General features: G+C 43.2%; 1 protein-coding gene across 2 annotated transcripts; it reads right to left on the bottom strand.

Moving 5' to 3' along the window:
- Positions 1 to 1,195: 1,195 nt before the first annotated feature.
- On the bottom strand, positions 1,196 to 17,626 carry LOC125375876 (glucose transporter type 1-like). 2 transcript variants are annotated; one of them, XM_048386797.1, is made up of 13 exons: positions 17,527 to 17,626; positions 17,162 to 17,317; positions 14,158 to 14,253; positions 12,815 to 12,975; positions 11,868 to 11,992; positions 11,030 to 11,200; positions 9,779 to 9,886; positions 8,917 to 9,005; positions 8,322 to 8,420; positions 5,581 to 5,793; positions 4,493 to 4,568; positions 2,742 to 2,869; positions 1,196 to 1,425 (listed from the first exon to the last, which is right to left on the bottom strand). In XM_048386797.1, exons 2-13 carry the CDS (start codon positions 17,243 to 17,245, stop codon positions 1,222 to 1,224), a joined length of 1,554 nt encoding a protein of 517 aa, XP_048242754.1. In that variant the 5' UTR covers positions 17,246 to 17,317; positions 17,527 to 17,626; the 3' UTR covers positions 1,196 to 1,221. The 2 variants fall into 2 exon arrangements, with proteins under 2 accessions (XP_048242754.1, XP_048242755.1); XM_048386798.1 differs by having other exon boundaries at positions 17,162 to 17,327; positions 17,527 to 17,625.
- Between the last annotated feature and the right edge of the window lie 562 nt (positions 17,627 to 18,188).

The following is an 18,188-nucleotide window of genomic DNA, read 5'->3' as shown; positions in this document are numbered from 1 at the left end:
TCATCTATAAATTTCTATTTTGAAGTTTAGGGATTTCCTGTGATGTGATTGGTTTAAATGCTGCTCGCATGATCCGTTCATTTTTCAACAAACTTTTAAAAGTGACATTTACAAAGTATAAACTTCACCCTTTTCATGCGGAATCCCAGAGGGGACAATTCCCTATGGTCTGCCCTGCTTACCAGTGAGTGAGTTAAAATGTGACGTCGCATTAACATTATTTCAGCAGTGAGGATCGGTAATACGGAACAACAAATTAACAAGCCTAATTACATATTCACGACCCGTAAAAATCCGAGGTAGAATAGGTCTTCAGCAACCCGTGCTTGCCGTAAAAGGCGACTATGTTTGTCGAAAAAGGCGACTAATAGGATCGGGTGGTCAGGCTCGCTGACTTGGTTGATGCGTGTCATCGATCCCAATTGCGTTGATCGATGCTCATGATGTCAATCACTGAATTGTCTCGTCCAGACTCGATTATTTACGGACCGCCGTAGTATAGATGGAATATTCCTGAGTGCGGCGTTAAACAACAAACCAACCAACCAACCAACCATCATTGACGACATCACGGTGACATTATCTGGACCACCCTTTAAAGGGCACTGGTCGTACTATATAGCTATTTTTACTGTTGCAATGCTATCATTGTCAGTATGCACACGTGAAGATCCAGGGTAGAATAGGTCTTCAGCAACCCATGCTTGCCGTAAACGGCGGCTATGCTTGTCGTAAGAGGCGACTAACGGATCGGGTGGTCAGACTGGCTGACTTGGTTGGTACATGTCATCGATTCCAATTGCGTAGATCGATGTTCATGATGTCAGTCACTGGATTGTCTGGACCAGACTCGATTAATACAGACCGCCGTCATATTTGGAATATTGCTGAGTGCGACGTTAAACAACCAACCAACCATCATTGACGAAATCACGGTGACATTATTTGGACCACCTTTCAAAGGGCACTGGCCGTATTATATAGCTATTTTTACTGTTGCAATTAATGCTATCATTGTCAGTATGCACATGGTCAACGCTACAAGTGCAGAGTTAACTTCAGACAGTCCAATGGTTGAAATGTCTGTCCTGCAGAAAAAGAGAGTACATCGGAGTGCTTTGAGGAATAGCATGCTGACAAAGCTGCTAAAAGAACATTCATACATCCGTAGAGAATAGTCTACAATCTGTTTATATATATTTTAAGAGTAATTTATTTTGACTAAATGGCATTTGTGTTTTTCTTAAAAGAAACCGAATAGCTCTCCGATCTGAAACTTTGTCCTGTGATTCTGTCTTGTTTCCATTCTGATGAGATTTCCTCGATTGTTCTGCCTTTCGTTTCTGGCAGGAACATAACTAGGAATATCCAGAACAGCACGAGCAGAACAGTGAAGGGCAAGAACGAAAAACTCATCAGTCCTTTCTGGAGAAGAAAACGGGAGACAGATTATTATGTGTAAATTTGCGACGAACCTGTAGCTCACCTGGTAAATACCAATTCAGGGTGTTTCATCTGTCATGTTAGCAATTCAAACATGTGCAGTAAGAAGGAATATTTTAGTGAGTAAGTGATGTTTCAGTAATACAATATTCAAGTGGGACCTATAGTGTTACAATTTTCAGCCGCCCCGTGAAGATTCCGGGGTAGAATAGGTCTTCAGCAACCCATGCTTGCCGTAAAAGGCTACTAACGGGATCGGGTAGTTAGGCTCGCTGACTTGGTTCATGCACGTCATCAATCCCCATTGCGTGGATCGATGCTCGTGATTTCAATCACTGAATTGTCTGGTCCAGACACGATTATTTACAGACCGCCGACATACAGCTGGAATAGTGCTGAATGCGGCGTTAAACAACACACAAACAAACAACCAAGTCAGCGAGCCTGTCTACCCGATCCCTTTAGTCGCCTCTTTCGACAAGCATAGTCGCCTTTTAAGGCAAGCATGCGTTGCTGAAGACCTATTCTACCCCTGAATCTTCACGGATCTGGTCATCCTGACTTCCATGTATCAAATGCTATGTAAAACCCCGCAAGATGTCAGGAGTTGCATACTTACAACCATTACAGTGATCCTTCAACAATTACATACATCGGTCATTCGATTAAACAAAACCAACAAAAGTGCTCCAAAACTCCGTAAGAAAGATATATCTAGGCGCCCACACTTTAAGTTCAACACTGTGAGAGTTCCGGAGTAGAGTGAGTGAGTGAGTTGGGTTTAACGCCGCTTTTAACATCATTCCAGTTATATCATGGCGTGTCAGCTTAATGTGGGAGGAAAACCCGAAGTGACGCAGGTCTCAGACGTTTACCACTTCGGTGAAACCCAAGAGCACGGGTATGGTGCTGACAAACCTGGAAACTTAATCGGGGCGAACCGGGATTCGAACCCACAATCATAGGTTTCTGGCGTGCCCAGGGGACGCAAAGCTGGACAGCGAATCGCGACGCCTTAGACGACTGGGCCAAGCGTGCCCCTGTCCGGAGTGGTACAGGTCCACAACAACATATGACTGGTGTAAAATGCGACTGAGCGGACTTTGTTGATTGAGTGTGAATGGCAACTCGACGACGACAGTGCTACTAACACCACGACTGGTGTGTTTGGGTCCGCATTACCCCTGATACACCTGGAAAGTTGCTGACTGTGGCATTATATTTCGGCAAAGGCTGAACAAATGCATATTTGCTGGCAAGATTTGCTTTCAAGAGACACGCGTGTGTGACCAACATACCTGCATGTGAGGGAAGCCGTAACCAACGCAGAAGTTCGCCACCCAGTTGACGAGGACAGAGACACTGATGGCGGACGATCTCGCCCCTTGGGAGAACAGTTCGGCCACGATCAACCAGGGTATAGAACCTACAAAAAAGAGCGAATAAATTCAGTTATCACGTCGAACCTGCAATGTCACACCCATGTAGCTTTGTCCGTCTGTTGGTAGTTATTTAACGCCGCAATTGTCCAGCTCTGTGACGCTGGGTAGACAATTTAGTGATCAGAGAAGCCAGTGATTGATATTATAGGAAACTATCCACGCTGTCGGGGCACGATGACATTCAACTCAACTAAGCTACCGAGCTGTCCGACAAGCCGATCCAATACATCGCCTCATACGACCATCACTGGTTGCCTGCTACGACCATCACAGATTCCCTGCTACGACCTTTCACTGGTTGCCTCATACGACCGTCACAGGTTGCCTTTTACGACCATCACAGGTTGCCTCCTACGACCATCACAGATTCCCTGCTACGACCTTTCACTGGTTGCCTCATACGACCGTCACAGGTTGCCTTTTACGACCATCACTGGTTGCCTCTAACGACCATCACAGATTCCCTGCTACGACCTTTCACTAGTTGCCTCCTACGACCGTCACAGGTTGCCTCCTACGACCATCACTGGTTGCCTCTTACGACCATCACTGGTTGCCTCTTACGACCATCACAGGTTGCCTCCTACGACCATCACAGGTTGCCTCTTACGACCATCACTGGTTGCCTCCTACGACCATCACTGGTTGCCTTTTACGACCATCACTAGTTGCCTCTTACGACCATCACTGGTTGCCTCTTACGACCATCACTGGTTGCCTCTTACGACCATCACTGGTTGCCTCCTACGACCATCACTGGTTGCCTCTTACGACCATCACTGGTTGCCTCTTACGACCATCACTGGTTGCCTCCTACGACCATCACTGGTTGCCTCCTACGACCATCACCAGTTGCCTCGTACGACCATCACCAGTTGCCTCGTACGACCATCACTGGTTGCCTCCTACGACCATCACTGGTTGCCTCCTACGACAATCACAGGTTGCCTGCTACGACCATCACTGGTTAGACCCGTGGAGATTCCGGGGTAGAATAGGTCTTCAGCAACCCATGCTTGCCGTAAAAGGTGACTATGCTTGTCGTAAAAGGCGACTAACGGGATCGGGTGGTCAGGCTCGCTGACTTGGTTGATGCATGTCATCGATCCCAATTGCGTGGATCGATGTTCATGATATCAATCGCTGGATTGTCTGGTCCAGACTCGATTATTTACAGACCGCTGTCATATAGCTGGAATATTGCTGAGTGCGGCGTTAAACAACAAACCAACCAACCAACTGACGGCGATGGCCACACAACCATCAACGTCGTCTCGATGCAACGGTACGGTGTTCAACTGCAGAGGGATAGCACTATCACTTACATATTTCAGTCACATACCCTCTCTAAACCTGAGATCGCATCCATGATCTAGTGGATAGAACGTCTTCCCGGTGAGAAGAAATTTAGTGTTTCGATATCCTACCAGGTCATACCAAAAGACGTTAAAATGTGGTATTTGTTGTTACCCTGAGTGCCGCTCGGCATTCATTGGACAAAACAAGGTCTGGTCAGTTTGGAGCATTCTGAGTAATCTGTGCTTGTCCTAAGACGCGAGTAAAATGGAATTTAAAAAAATGCTTGTGGGCAACGAAGATGAGCTCACCTGGTCCTAATGCGAAGAAGACGACGAACATGAGAGCCATTGCGACGCTGGCGCCATTGCACCATTCAACTCTGTCCTGAAGAAAAGAAGCGCCTTATAATACACCAGAGACCCGAAGAAATGGTTATTTTAAAAGTTATTCAAACAACGAGTTAAAGTTCATGTGTGATCATGTATGCCACACTTTAATTATCAATATATGTAATCCTTGTGCAGTTATCAAATGATTGGTTGGTTGGTTTGTTGTTTAACGCCGCACTCAGCAATATTCCAGCTATATGACGGCGGTCTGTAAATAATCGAGTCTGGACCAGACAATCCAGTGATCAATTACATGAGCATCGATCCACGCAATTGGGATCGATGACATGCATCAACCAAGTCAGCGAGCCTGACCACCCGATCCCGTTAGTTGCCTTTTACGACAAGCATAGTCGCCTTTTACGGCAAGCATGGGTTGCTGAAGATCTATTCTACCCCGTATCTTCACGGATCGTTATCAAATGAATGTCCACATCGGGCTAAATGAACAAAATGGAACATTTGGCTTGAATAATTTCTGGCAAACTGGTCTTTTTTATGACGTGTCCATGGTAACCATTGTAACTAGTCGAACAGAAATCCATACATTGCATGGCTATTTTCTGTTGGCTGCTGTTTCTGACGTCTGTCAACTTTTGCCACATTGTGAGTTACTGCTACTTTTCTGTCTATAATATTTCACTACTGCTGGCCACTGGGGTATTTAGGATTTGTTTGTCGTGTGAGTTCATCTTACGGAAAGATTGAGAAGGGTGACAGCACATTAAACATTTGGGAAATGAATGTAATAACACCTGGCCAATTAAACTAATGAGAATGCAGGAATTTCAATGAACACAACGAAACTTGTACTCGTCGCTATTTGGCTGAAATAATGCCGATGCGACGTTAGATATTAACTCACTCACTCTGTCCAATTTAGGTGTGGACCGTTGCGCAGAATATCAATCACTGGTTTGTCTGGTCCAGGCTGTGAACTGCTGTGAACTGTGGCGTAATACAGCAGACAAAACATATCTCGTTATGCTGTAATCTGTCTTACTCACCAAAAGCGAGAGGCATACTGTTATCAATATGCTAGACACGATCATTCCGCCGAGACCAATCAGATGCAGACTCCGTCGACCAACCCTGTCCATGAGTGGAATCGTCACGAGTGTCATGGCAACCATGATAGCTCCCACCCCGCTCGTGGCGTGAGTGGCTGTGGATTCATCTAGTCCTGCCCCCTTGAACAGGTTCCCCGAGTAGTAGAAGATCTGTAATGGAAAACGTGCAGTATAGCTTGTAGGCGAGAAACGAGCTGGAGATCAGTTCACAAACAAGCAAAACAAGTAATACACACACACACGTGCATGTTTGTCGTTATATAAGTAAAACTATTCTTGATCTAAAACTTATTTTCAACTCATCCCTGACGTCCTCCCGTTCTTAATGAGTTTCGTCCAAATGTAAAAGGTTCAAGTAACATACTCTTAACAAATCCATCACTTCAGATACAAAGAGAATCTAACCCTCGTGTCTTTTGATATCAAATATACCAACACGAGTTGATAAAAGTGGAAAAAACCCGAGGCTTGCCATTCCAAAGGACACGAGTGTGAGATTTTTTTATCATCCAACATCTTTCTTCCATATTTTTCAGCTTGTCGACAGTAATACGCGGTGTCTATGTACTGCTAACAGCCTCAGTGGCAGAGTCATTAGTGATGTCATTTGATTGTGACGTCATGGTAACAATTATGTCACAATGGTCTGCACGGCATTGTGATTCAATTTCATTGCAGCGAAATCTACAATGTAGATTCATAGATAAATGCTGGTCCTACCTCTTTATCATTGCAATTTTCTTAGACTGTATTATGTCTTTAATTCTAGTTGGGGGGAGTTAACACATGCAGAATAGCCTGTAGATAATATTCTGAAGCATCTACAGTTCATCACAACATCTTAATTTTGTTATAGTGGACCCCTGAAGATTCCGGTGTAGATTAGGTCTTCAGCAACCCATGCTTGCCGTAAAAGGCGACTATGCTTGTCGTAAAAGGCGACTAACGGGATCGGGTGGTCAGGCTCGCTGACTTGGTTAATGCATGTCATCGATCCCAGTTGCGTACGCGTGGATCGATGCTCATGTATCAATCACTGGATTGTCTGGTCCAGACTCGATTATTTACAGACCGCCGTTATATAGCTGGAATATTGCTGAGTGCGGCGTAAAACAACAAACCAACCAACCAACTGTAATAGTGAGTCAACATTAGAAGCGTCCTGTTACCATATAGCTTATGACAGAAGTAACTGACATCGTTCTGCATGTCCACCTGTTTGTCAAGTAGATCTCCATTTGAAACTTTGATTCGTGTAAAGAATTTATTGAAGAAATTTAAAGATTCATGTCTTTATAAGAACGAATTCGGCTTCTCACCCTTTTCAATCCACTGTGCTTCAGATCTTTTAATTGACACTTGTGTTGTAATTTGTTTTATATTCTCAAATGCATCTTTCAATTAATTTTATTTCCACTATTAGCTTACTCTTTTCTATTTCATCTTCTGCCTTATCTCATTAAACTTCTTTGTCAGTTCGGTTTACCGATTTTATCTTTTCTTTCTTTTCAAGTTTCTTCTCGTCAACGTCATGGAATTTTGAATATGGTTTCTCTTCTTATCAATAATACGGTTTCGAAAAATAACTGGTCATCGATAGAAAAATGGTCAGACGTTTCATCGTTATTTTGATATAGTTGAGCTGTTTTCTCGCTCTCTCGTTGTTGGATTGTATGTAATTATATGTGTCCAAACTAAAGTCCTGACTAACGTCCCAGTCAACACGAACCAGGAGGACACTCTCCAAAGATCTAACTATTGAATCAAATTCTTCATAGAATTACGGCTCGTTATTTGGGCCACAGATTTTATTATTGCTAATTTATACTTGTCTAGGGTTAGTTCAATCGCAATCATATTACCTTTTTCATCAATATTAATGTTTTCGAGTTTGAAAACTAGTCTTTTGTGTGTTCATTATTCAATAAACAGAAGATATTATTATTTTTGACGTATTTATTTGAAAGGAATTGACTCAGCAAACTTTAGGTACATCCATAAACGCAAAAAATATATTGAAGTTAATGGTCGTTAACTTGATGAAGAAAGGCAGTCATAGTACGGGAGTCCTAAGTATACATGCGTTACGAATTGTAAAGAATTTATTGAAGATATTTCAAGATTCAAGTCCTTATAAGAACGAATTCGGCTTCTTACCCTTTTCAATCCACTGTGCTTTAGATCTTATAATTGACACTTGTGATGAAATTTGTTTTATATTCTCAAATGCATCTTTCAATTAAAGCAGTCATAAACAGTATGGGAGTCTGAAGTATACATATGTCACGAATTGCGAGTGAAATGACAAAAAACAAAGCCGTGAGGATTCTGAATAAGCATATGGTCCCCAACAACCCTAGCTTGTCTGAAGAGAACGACTAAATGAATCGGGTGGTCAGGCTCGGTGGCTTCCGTGTCACTGTATCTCAATCTCAGATACAGTAAACAACGGTTATTACGAACTCAAATGGACCACTAATTTTAGCTCGTTGTAACCGTAGTTCGTTATAAACATATATACACCATATATACAGCAAATGGCTTGGACCAAAACAAAGTTCGTTATATACGCCAGTTCGTTATAAGCGTGTTCGTTATAAACGTAGTTTACTGTAGCTTGAACATGGCTTAATTGCGGCGTTAAACAACACACCAGCAACCAACGACACACGACTTACCACATTTATGCCCGAGAGTTGCTGAGAGAGATGCATGACGATACTGATGATGAGGGGCATGCGCAGAGACCGCTCCTGAACAAACATGATGGCGCTAATCTGGAGTAGAAACATGATGGTCGTGAAAATGGTTTCTTGTTATAAATATTGCAATGAAATTTTGCCTCGTCGTGCTTGAACACCATACGTGCATCATACATGTAGCACTACGAGTACCAAATGAAGTTGAAATCCATAGGCCAGTTCTCTTTTTGTCTTTCGTCCCATAGCTTCATGTTACTTGAAGATATATTTTACTTTGCCATTCGACCCGTGAAGATCTGGTCCAGCAAGCGATGCTTGCAGTAAAAGGCGACTATGCTTGTCGTAGGAGGCAACTAACGGGATCGGATTGTCAGGCTCGCTGACTTGGTTGATGCATGTGTTCGTATCCCAATTGCATGGATCGATGCTCATGATGTCAATCACTGGATTGTCTGGTCCAGACTCGATTATTTACAGACCGCCGTCATATAGCTGGAATATTGCTGAGTGCGGCGTTAAACAACAAACAAACAAAGAAGCAAACTTTGCCATTCTTGTGATCAGTGCACACCTTAGCGTCACCCATGGCTTGTTCGGCTTCCTTCTTCATCTCCGCGATTTCCCCACCCACGTCTCCGCCGCCACGTAGCGACTCCAGTACTTTGTGAAGAAACATCGGTTCATTAACAACAAAAATAATTCTAACATTGTAAGTATGTTCTTAACAGTCGTCCATAACAAGATTTTACCAAAGATCACGGCCCAGTTCCACAAAGCCATCTCAGCGCTAAGGTGATCCTAATTCCAATACTTTAACGCTGACTTAAGGAAGTCGCTTTGTGGAACGGTGCCCCGTGGTCTTGTGGATAGAGCATCTTACGAAGGTCAGTGGTTCGATCCCCGACCACGTCATACCGAAAGACGTTAAAAGATGGTACATGTTGTTACCTGACTGAAGCTCGGCATTCTGGAGAATAAACCTGGTCGGCTTTGGGTCATGGTATCTGCGGCATGGTATATCAGTGAGCTAGCACTGTAAAGGTCAGTGGGCTAGCACTGTAAAGATTCGACCCGTGAAGATTCCAGGGTAGAATAGGTCTTCAGCAACCCATGCTTGCCGTAAAAGTTGACTATGCTTAGGCGACTAACGGGATCGGGTGGTCAGGCTCGCTGACATGGTTGATGCATGTCATCGATCCAAATTGCGTGGATCGATGCTCATGATATTAATCACTGGATTGTCTGGTCCAGACTTGATTATTTACAGACCGCCGTCATATAGCTGGAATATTGATGAGTGCGGCGTAAAGCAACATACAAACAACATAACATACAATCATTGCTTACAAAATTATTCGTGTACGCAGTGTAGCCTTTTTAATTCGAACTGACTAGATTCATAGTTGACTATGGAGTGTTGCTATGTCACAAACCTTTCCGTGCGTCCAGTTCTCTGCCCTGTGTTATCAGCAGATATCGGGGGGTCTCCGGGCAGAAAGGCATCACAACCAGTTGTAAAACACAAGGGAGTGCCGTCAAGCCTGGTAGAAGTCAATTCACATTACCCTTAATTGTTTAATTTAACCGAGAACATACGAGGAAGTATTTTGACGGATTACGTGGTTAACAAAGTCCATTAAGAAAGACAATCAAACAAATGTACGAAATTCTGAAATCAACAGATCGATGACAATGAGTTTGGAAATACGACATGGTTTTGTTGAAGTATTTTTGATCCTGACAGCTACTCATCACAATCGATGTGGTGGAGAATGTGAAGACAGCATACACTGACAAACCTCCCGCCTGTGTTAACTGCTCCGGCAGTCATCCCTAATCTTCTATAGAATGTCCTTCATGGAATCTACGACCCGTTAAGATCCGAGATGGAATAGGTCTTCAGCAACGCATTCTTGCTATAAAAGGCTACTATGCTTGTCGTAAGAGGCGACTAACGGGATCGGGAGGTCAGGCTCGCTGACTTGGTTGATGCATGTCATCGTATCCTAATTGTGTGGGTCGATGCACATGATGTCAATCACTGGATTGTTTGGTCTAGACTCGATTATTTTACAGACCGCCGTCATGTAGCTGGAATATGGCTGGAATAGTGCGGCGTTAAACAACAAACAAACAATACCCATTCCATAACAATAATGATCTCTGCTACGAATCCGACTATATCATAAGTATGTATTTTCCATCAAAACAAAACCGTAATTTTGCACCGGTTCATTTAAAAAATAATTAACTTTCAATCTTTTGAGGATTTACGCAAAGTGCGCTCACCGATGTTTACGCTTATAACTCCATAGGCGAAAAATATAGTGATGTCTATTGTAATAAATAAATACGTCAACAATAATAATTTCACGGACAGCTTATCTAACCATGGACAAAAAAAACTGTGGATAATAATACGAAATCAGTTACAGCGCAACAATGCAACACAAGCCCCGCCCATTCTATTATCAGCCAATCAGGAAACAAGAGTCCGGAAACATTCGTATGGAAACTGCCTAGTTAGCCAATCAAAGGCCAGGGAAACATTTGTTTCAACCCTTGGCAACGTTTATTTGCGTGCATGCATTGTTAAAAAATACGAAGTCAAAAACTGATGGACGCTCCACGTGGTATTTGTTATTCATCAGGGTCATGATAATAGTTTACATGGTAAAACTCACCTAAAAGAACATGCCAGGACTGGTTGTTTCCGAATATCTCGGGAAAGCCGAGAATCTGCGAGATAAGTAAGCCGGAAACGACAAAAAGCTGATGCAAGACACCTAGAGCTCCCCGGATGTTGACTGAGGCAATCTCGCTGAGGTAGATGGGCGCAAGAGCCGTGTAGAGACCTGATAAAAGAGAATGCGTCGTAGATTATGTGCTACAGTCGAATATAAACGCCATTGCAAGAAAAAAACCAGTCTTGATTATCCGCCGAAACACACACCATTTGGCGTTAAGAGCAAAATAGCTGTAGCTGTATTCATGAAATATGAATGAATAGCTGAAAAAACAGTGATTACTCCAGGGGTTCTCGAAAGGATAACCATGTCGAGACCTACTGCTAGCAGACAATTTGCATAAAAGTTAAGTATGGTGTGTCTGACGTCAGCCGGTAAACAAAGCAGGCAAGCATGTGATCGATGGACGAAAAGTCGAGTGACACGATAGTGCATTTACTGATTCTGTTGAAACTAAAAGCCTAAAAGCATTTGTTTTGTGAACGCCGCACTGATTATGACGGCGGTCTCTAAATAATCGAATCTGGACCAGATAATCCAGTGATTAAAATCATAAGCATCGATCTACGCAATTTGGATTCGATGACATGCATCAACCAAGTCAGCGAGCCTGACCACCCGATCCCGCTAGTCGCCTCTTACGACAAGCATAGTTGCCTTTTGCGGCAAGCATGGGTCTTCATATGTGATACATTGACAGGACAATGGAGTGATGTCACTGGAGGTTTATATAGAATTGTATTGATAGCTGATGTTGTCATGGATTCATACATACCACAGTTGAATCCCACCACCAGCCTCCCGACAATGATCATCTCATAGGACGCCGTCATTCGGCTGAAGTACAACAGAGCCGCAGCGCCAATGCCTATGACGGCGTTAATCAAAGAGCCATTCTTCCTGAAAGTCAGAATTCAGAACCATTTCAGTAAAATTATCAGGGGTGGAGGTGTGTGTCGAAGGTGTGTATTTGTAAAGCACTCAAGACGCTACACAGTGCTGCGTACAAAGAGTACGTCATCAAGTGTATGCAATGTGCATGAAACGTCATGGTCAGTTGATGTCATATACATTGTACGTCATCATCACTGTGCGCCGTCTACAGAGTACGTCATGTGTAGGGCATGTCATGTACATATTACAGAGTACGTCATGTGCAATGTGTCTCATACATATTACGTCATAAACAGGTCATATGAAGGGAACGTACTGTACATAGTACGTCATGCGCAAAGTATGTCATGAACATGTTACGTCATATACAAGTTATGTGAAGGGGACGTCATATACAGAGTACGTCATGCGCAATGTATGTCATGTACAGATTACGTCATAAACAGGCCATGTGAATGGGTCATTGGGAGGGTGCGCCATGTATAGGGATTATTGTATGGTAGGTAATCCATGCGCAGAGTTCGTCATGTCGAGTGTATATTGAATAAAAAGTATGCCACTTTTAGATCAGGTCATACACAGGATGACATGTGCATGGTGCGTCATGGACAAGGTACGTCATGGGTTTGATACGTAATCTATAAGGTACAGCTTGTGCAATGTACGTCATGTACGGGATATACGTACGTATTGAGCTTGATAAGTCATCTACACGGTACGCCAAGTACACGTCATGTACGGGGAATATCGAGTACAGAGCAGGCAATGTGCACGAGGTATCATGTGCACGGGGAATAATATTCAGAGAAAACAATTCCGTAAACTCACCTGCCAAAGTAATCTGCCCACAGACCCGCCAACAGACCCCCGACGGCGCCGCCGATGGCAAAGGCTGCCACCAGGACGGCGAACAGGTTGGTCTGAGTGTCCACGTCCATCTCTTGACCGTCACGTGACATGACTGTGGCGTTCATGAACTCCTTGATCCTCTAAATAAAAAAATAAAAAACAAACAGGTTTTACAAGGTGCTTATGCTGCCAAACAGGTGGACAAGGATAAGCAAATCAGCTGATAATTAGGTGAGACCTACATGCTGCGGACTATCTGTGTTACCCGGTTCTGCAACTGCGAGTGCTTTCACTATTATTCAAGGCATAACCGATGTAATATTTCCATCGTGACATATGCACGAAAAAACCTGAAGAAACTTTTTATTAAGTTTGGAACGATTTTGCGTCCTAAGAGTCCCAGAATGAGTACGTCATGTGTATGGTACGTCATTAACAGGGTACGTCACGTGCAGGTTACTTCATGTGCAGGGTGCGTCATGTGCAGAACACGTCATGTCAAGGGTATGTTATGTTCAGGGTATTTCATGCCCGTGATACGGCATGTGTAGGTTACGTCATGTCCAGGTGACGTCGTGTGAAAGGTACGTCATGTGCAGGGTACGTCATGTGAAGGGTATGTTATGTGCAGGTTACGTCATGTGCAGGTTACGTCATGTACATAACACGTCATGTGCAGGCTACGTCACGTGCAGGTTACGTCATGTGCAGAACACGTCATGTGCAGGGTACAACATGTGAAGAGAATGTTATGTTCAGGGTACTTCATGCCAATGGTACGGCATGTGCAGGTTACGTCATGTGAAGGGTACGTCATGTGCAGGGTACGTCATGTGCAGGCTACGTCATGTGCAGGGTACATCATGTGAAGGGTACATCATGTGAAGGGTATGTTATGTGCATGGTACTTCATGCCAATGGTACGGCATGTGCAGGTTACGTCATGTGAAGGTTACGTCATGTGCAGGCTACGTCATGTGCAGGTTACGTCATGTGAAGGGTACGTCATGTGCAGGGTACGTCATGTGCAGGCTACGTCATGTGCAGGGTACATCATGTGAAGGGTACATCATGTGCAGGTTACGTCATGTGAAGGTTACGTCATGTGCGGGTTGCATCATGTGCAGATTACGTAATGTACAGAATACGTCACGTGCAGATTACGTCATGTGCAGGTTACGTCATATGCAGGCTACGTCATGTGCAGAACACGTCATGTGCAGTGTACATAATGTGAAGGGTACTTTATGCCCACGGTACGGCATGTGCAGGCTACGTCATGTCGAGTTTACGTCATGTGCAGGGTGCGAAGGTTTACCTACAGCTTCAGGGGCGTTGATGACTCCAGTGTTGTAGCCAAACTGCAGTGATCCCATAGCGGCTCCACATATCGCCACTACCAGACGCAGGGTCAGTTTCTATTGAACAAATGAAATACACACTATTCAATCAACAGTAAGCCCACGGATGATCAAGATTGAGAGGATATGTCAACCTGCAGTAGATACTAAAATAAGATAAGATATAGAGATTATTAAACGGGCATGTGTGCCATACTGATTCCAAGAGACGAGTGTCAGAATTGTATTTCCCGAGCGAGAGGAGGGAAATACAAGAATCCTGAGTGTCGTAAAAACATGACACACATGCGAGTGTTATTATTTCTTCCTGCTGTAAGTTGGCAAAGCTTGTAAAATACCTAATCTACATCACAGATAGACTCTGATTTTCAGTATATTAGACTATTCTTTTGATAATGATAGCAATTATCCCAGTAGTTTCTCCAGATTCCCAATGGTTCATTCTGACTCGAACGTCGAATGACAAGAGCGACGCCATGTTGTCTACACTGAAAGTAGTCCCTACTTGATATTTGATATTTGCACCTCTATCCGCATATGACTCCAACGGATATCGTTTTTCCGTTGGCTTTATCCTGCCGAGAAACCTACCCATTATATATATATCGTGAGCGGACTGTCTTATGGGATTTTATGGACTTTTTCCCGCCCATTTAAATACATAAATATATATATATATACAGAGAGAGAGAGAGAGAGAGAGAGAGAGAGAGAGAGAGAGAGAGAGAGAGAATACAAAAGTCCAAAGATGAGCTGTATAATTTACTCAACCGGTTTCACGCATGTGACTTTCAAGAGTACAGTTATACCGTTACGCCGTTTTGACGTCACAAATATGTATATATATATATATATATATATATATATATATATATTGCGTCATACAGAAGGAAGTACTAAAACAATCAGTTGTATACAGAGTAAATAAAACTGGTGAAAGAACACAGCCCTGTGGAGCCCCAGTAGAGGTTATTACTGTGAATGAACGTGTCCGTTTTAAACCAACAATCTGGTCTGTTGTCATTAAAGAAATTCACCCACTCACTAATGTTCCAGTTAACGCTAATATTTGGTGGTATTTAAAGCAGATGAACATCTACAAACAATATTCTGACATATGAGTTACACTTTTCTAGGTAGGTATCGATATTGTGCAAGAGGGACTGATGCGAGTTTTCCACATCTAGTCCTGGTCTGTAAGCAAAAGAGTGAGTGAGTATAATTTACGCCGCTTTTAGCAATATTCCAGCAATATCACGGCGGGGGACACCAGAAATGGGCTTCACACATTGTACTCATGTCGGGAATCGAACCCGGGTCTTCGGTGTGACGAGCGAACGCTTTAACCACTAGGCTACCCGACCGCCCCTGTAAGCACACTGAAGGTCGTCTAAAATGTGATCGACTTCTTCAATTGATATTTTGTTTCCTTACACATTCAAGGCATTTCATCGCAAGCGAAGTCAAGGCAACATGACGACAATCATTATGGACAGATGGAGGGGCGATGGGGTAGCTTAGTGGTTAAAGCGTTCGCTCGTCACGCCGAAGACCCGGGTTCCATTCCCCACATGGGTACATTGTGTAAAGACCATTTCTGGTGACCCCCGCTGTGACATTGCTGGAATATAGCTAAAAGCGGCGTAAAACTGTACTCACTCATTAAGGGCAGATGGATTTGTTTTGCTTTTGAATGGGTATGACATTTGATGTTTTCCAAAGAAGAGCGATTCAATGATTGTCAACATAAATTTCGAAAATTGTTTTAACAATACCACTGCACTCTTTCAAAACAAAACCAGACTAATATTACCAGGGCCCTATGCTTTACGGATATTGAGTTGGCTAAAAGAACTATTAACATCATTATCAACTATTATCAACGATCTGGATTTATGGCCTCCTGGTCCAAGCTAAGGCTATTTTCTACGTAGACTGCAAAGAGCGTCAACAGACCCTTGCTCAAGGAAAAAAACAACAGACGGAAATACTATGATTTCGAATTCCTTCGAAAATACTCCAATAACAGCATACTTTCTTTTTAGCAGCAGTAACAAATATAAATTAATTCGAATTTTCATTCTGGATCCCTTGATATGCTTTTATTATTAGCTGATGCAGTGTATATATCCATTTTAATCTTACCTTGTGATTTAACGTCGCGTTCAAGAGTATTTAACTTTTGTAGCGATGTGCATGCACGTGTGTGTATGTGTGGCTACGTGTACTAGTCCGGACTGAGGCAGGTTTATACTGTAAGCCCACTGGAATACCATCCCGTACCTCAACATGGATACCCACTCAGACATAATATACTGACTCAGAACCGACCAGTCCTTGTTCAATCCCCTTCATGCCGAGCGCCGCAACACGTACACTCTTTTTAACGGTTTTTGAGGCGGTCGGTCAATATATGAACAATATACGATATAGGTTACTTAAATCCCATACGACAGTCCACTCACGAATTCATACTTGAAATGGGACATACTACATCTGTCTGAACAGGGTACCCGGTAGGATGAGATGGGCACACACCAACCTAAACGTCCGAGTCGTCTTTTGGGATCGTTTGGTCATGCTCGTTGACTTGGTTAATGGCGTGTTATCCTACATGTAAGACGTGGGGTCACACAATATCAGTTACTGGTTTCTCGGGTATACGTACATACTCGGTTATTTCAGGCTGCCGGAATATAACCCTTGCATATTGCTGTGGTATTAAACAACAAACAAACAAAGCAAGCATAATCATGTATCCATTCGCGGAACTATAAATGGTTTGACATTTGTCTACATCGTACAGCTCTGCTGGTGTAATCTGTAGCTCTTCTATTAACGCTAATTAGGGATGCAATAACTTCATCGAAAGTGAAAAGTTCACATTGATGCGGAGAAAAAAACTGGATTTTTTCTAGACACCGTTATTGTGGAACTGAATGGACGTATATCGTACGTAACTCACCCCCTGAGCTGGACCAGACTGTATACCTGGGACACCCTTCTCTTCAGCTGCACTCGGCCCAGGGTTAGACGCTTTGCTATCCATGCTGATGGCAGTGTCAGTCGCCGCAGTATGCTGCTACAGTGAACAGGGTCTTCCGTTGGCAGCTTGGTGGATCTGAAAACACCTGAAAAGTTACATATTGTGTTATAAAAATAACGTAAATGCTGCAACGGATGAAAGCATTTGGTTCCTCTACCATGTTTACAAACAACGACATCATATCAGAGGAGAAACTGCCCTTCAACGGCAGATAATTTAGAAAACTTGGCACAGAAATGTTAGACAGTGTGTCTGAGCATTTGTGTCAGATTTACAAACACAACCTTCTAGTCTCACATATCCCACGTTGTAATGGCAAGGGAATACAAGGAAGAAAATCAGGTTTTACAGAAATGACACTGTGACATTTCTACGAAATCGCTGTGTCGTACCTAATTTGCATTCTTTGACAGCAGATTAAGCCACGTTTACACGTCAAGTTTAGTCGTCTCGAGATCTTGCTTAGAGTGAGTGAGTTGGGTTTAACGCCGCTTTTAACAGTATTCCAGTTATATCACGGCGTGTCAGCTTAATGTGGGAGGAAAGCCCGAAGTGATGCAGGTCTAAGACGTTTACCACTTCGGTGAAACCCACGAGCACGGGTATGGTGCTGACAAACCTAGAAACATAATCGGGGCGAACCGGGATTCGAACCCACAATCATAGGTTTCTGGCGTGTCCAGGGGACGCAACTCTGCACAGCGAATCCTGCTGAGACGATCAAGTCGTCCTAATGTTTTACTGTGGAGGTGAACGCGTATTGAGGTTCGTAGTTTCAAACCAGGCCATATTAGGGATTTACATTGTACGCTATATGCAGCCAGACAATATGCAGATGGAATATTGCTCACTGCGGTGTTATTTAAACAACCCTCATTCACTCACATGTTACAAAAAACGGTCAAAATGTTGCGTTTTCGCATTGATGCACTGGTGAATTTGGCCA

This window comes from Haliotis rufescens, unplaced genomic scaffold (assembly GCF_023055435.1).
Source record: "Haliotis rufescens isolate VD_foot unplaced genomic scaffold, xgHalRufe1.0.p SCAF_60, whole genome shotgun sequence".
Lineage (NCBI taxonomy): Eukaryota > Metazoa > Mollusca > Gastropoda > Lepetellida > Haliotidae > Haliotis > Haliotis rufescens.
This window is presented reverse-complemented; position numbering and strand designations above follow the sequence as displayed.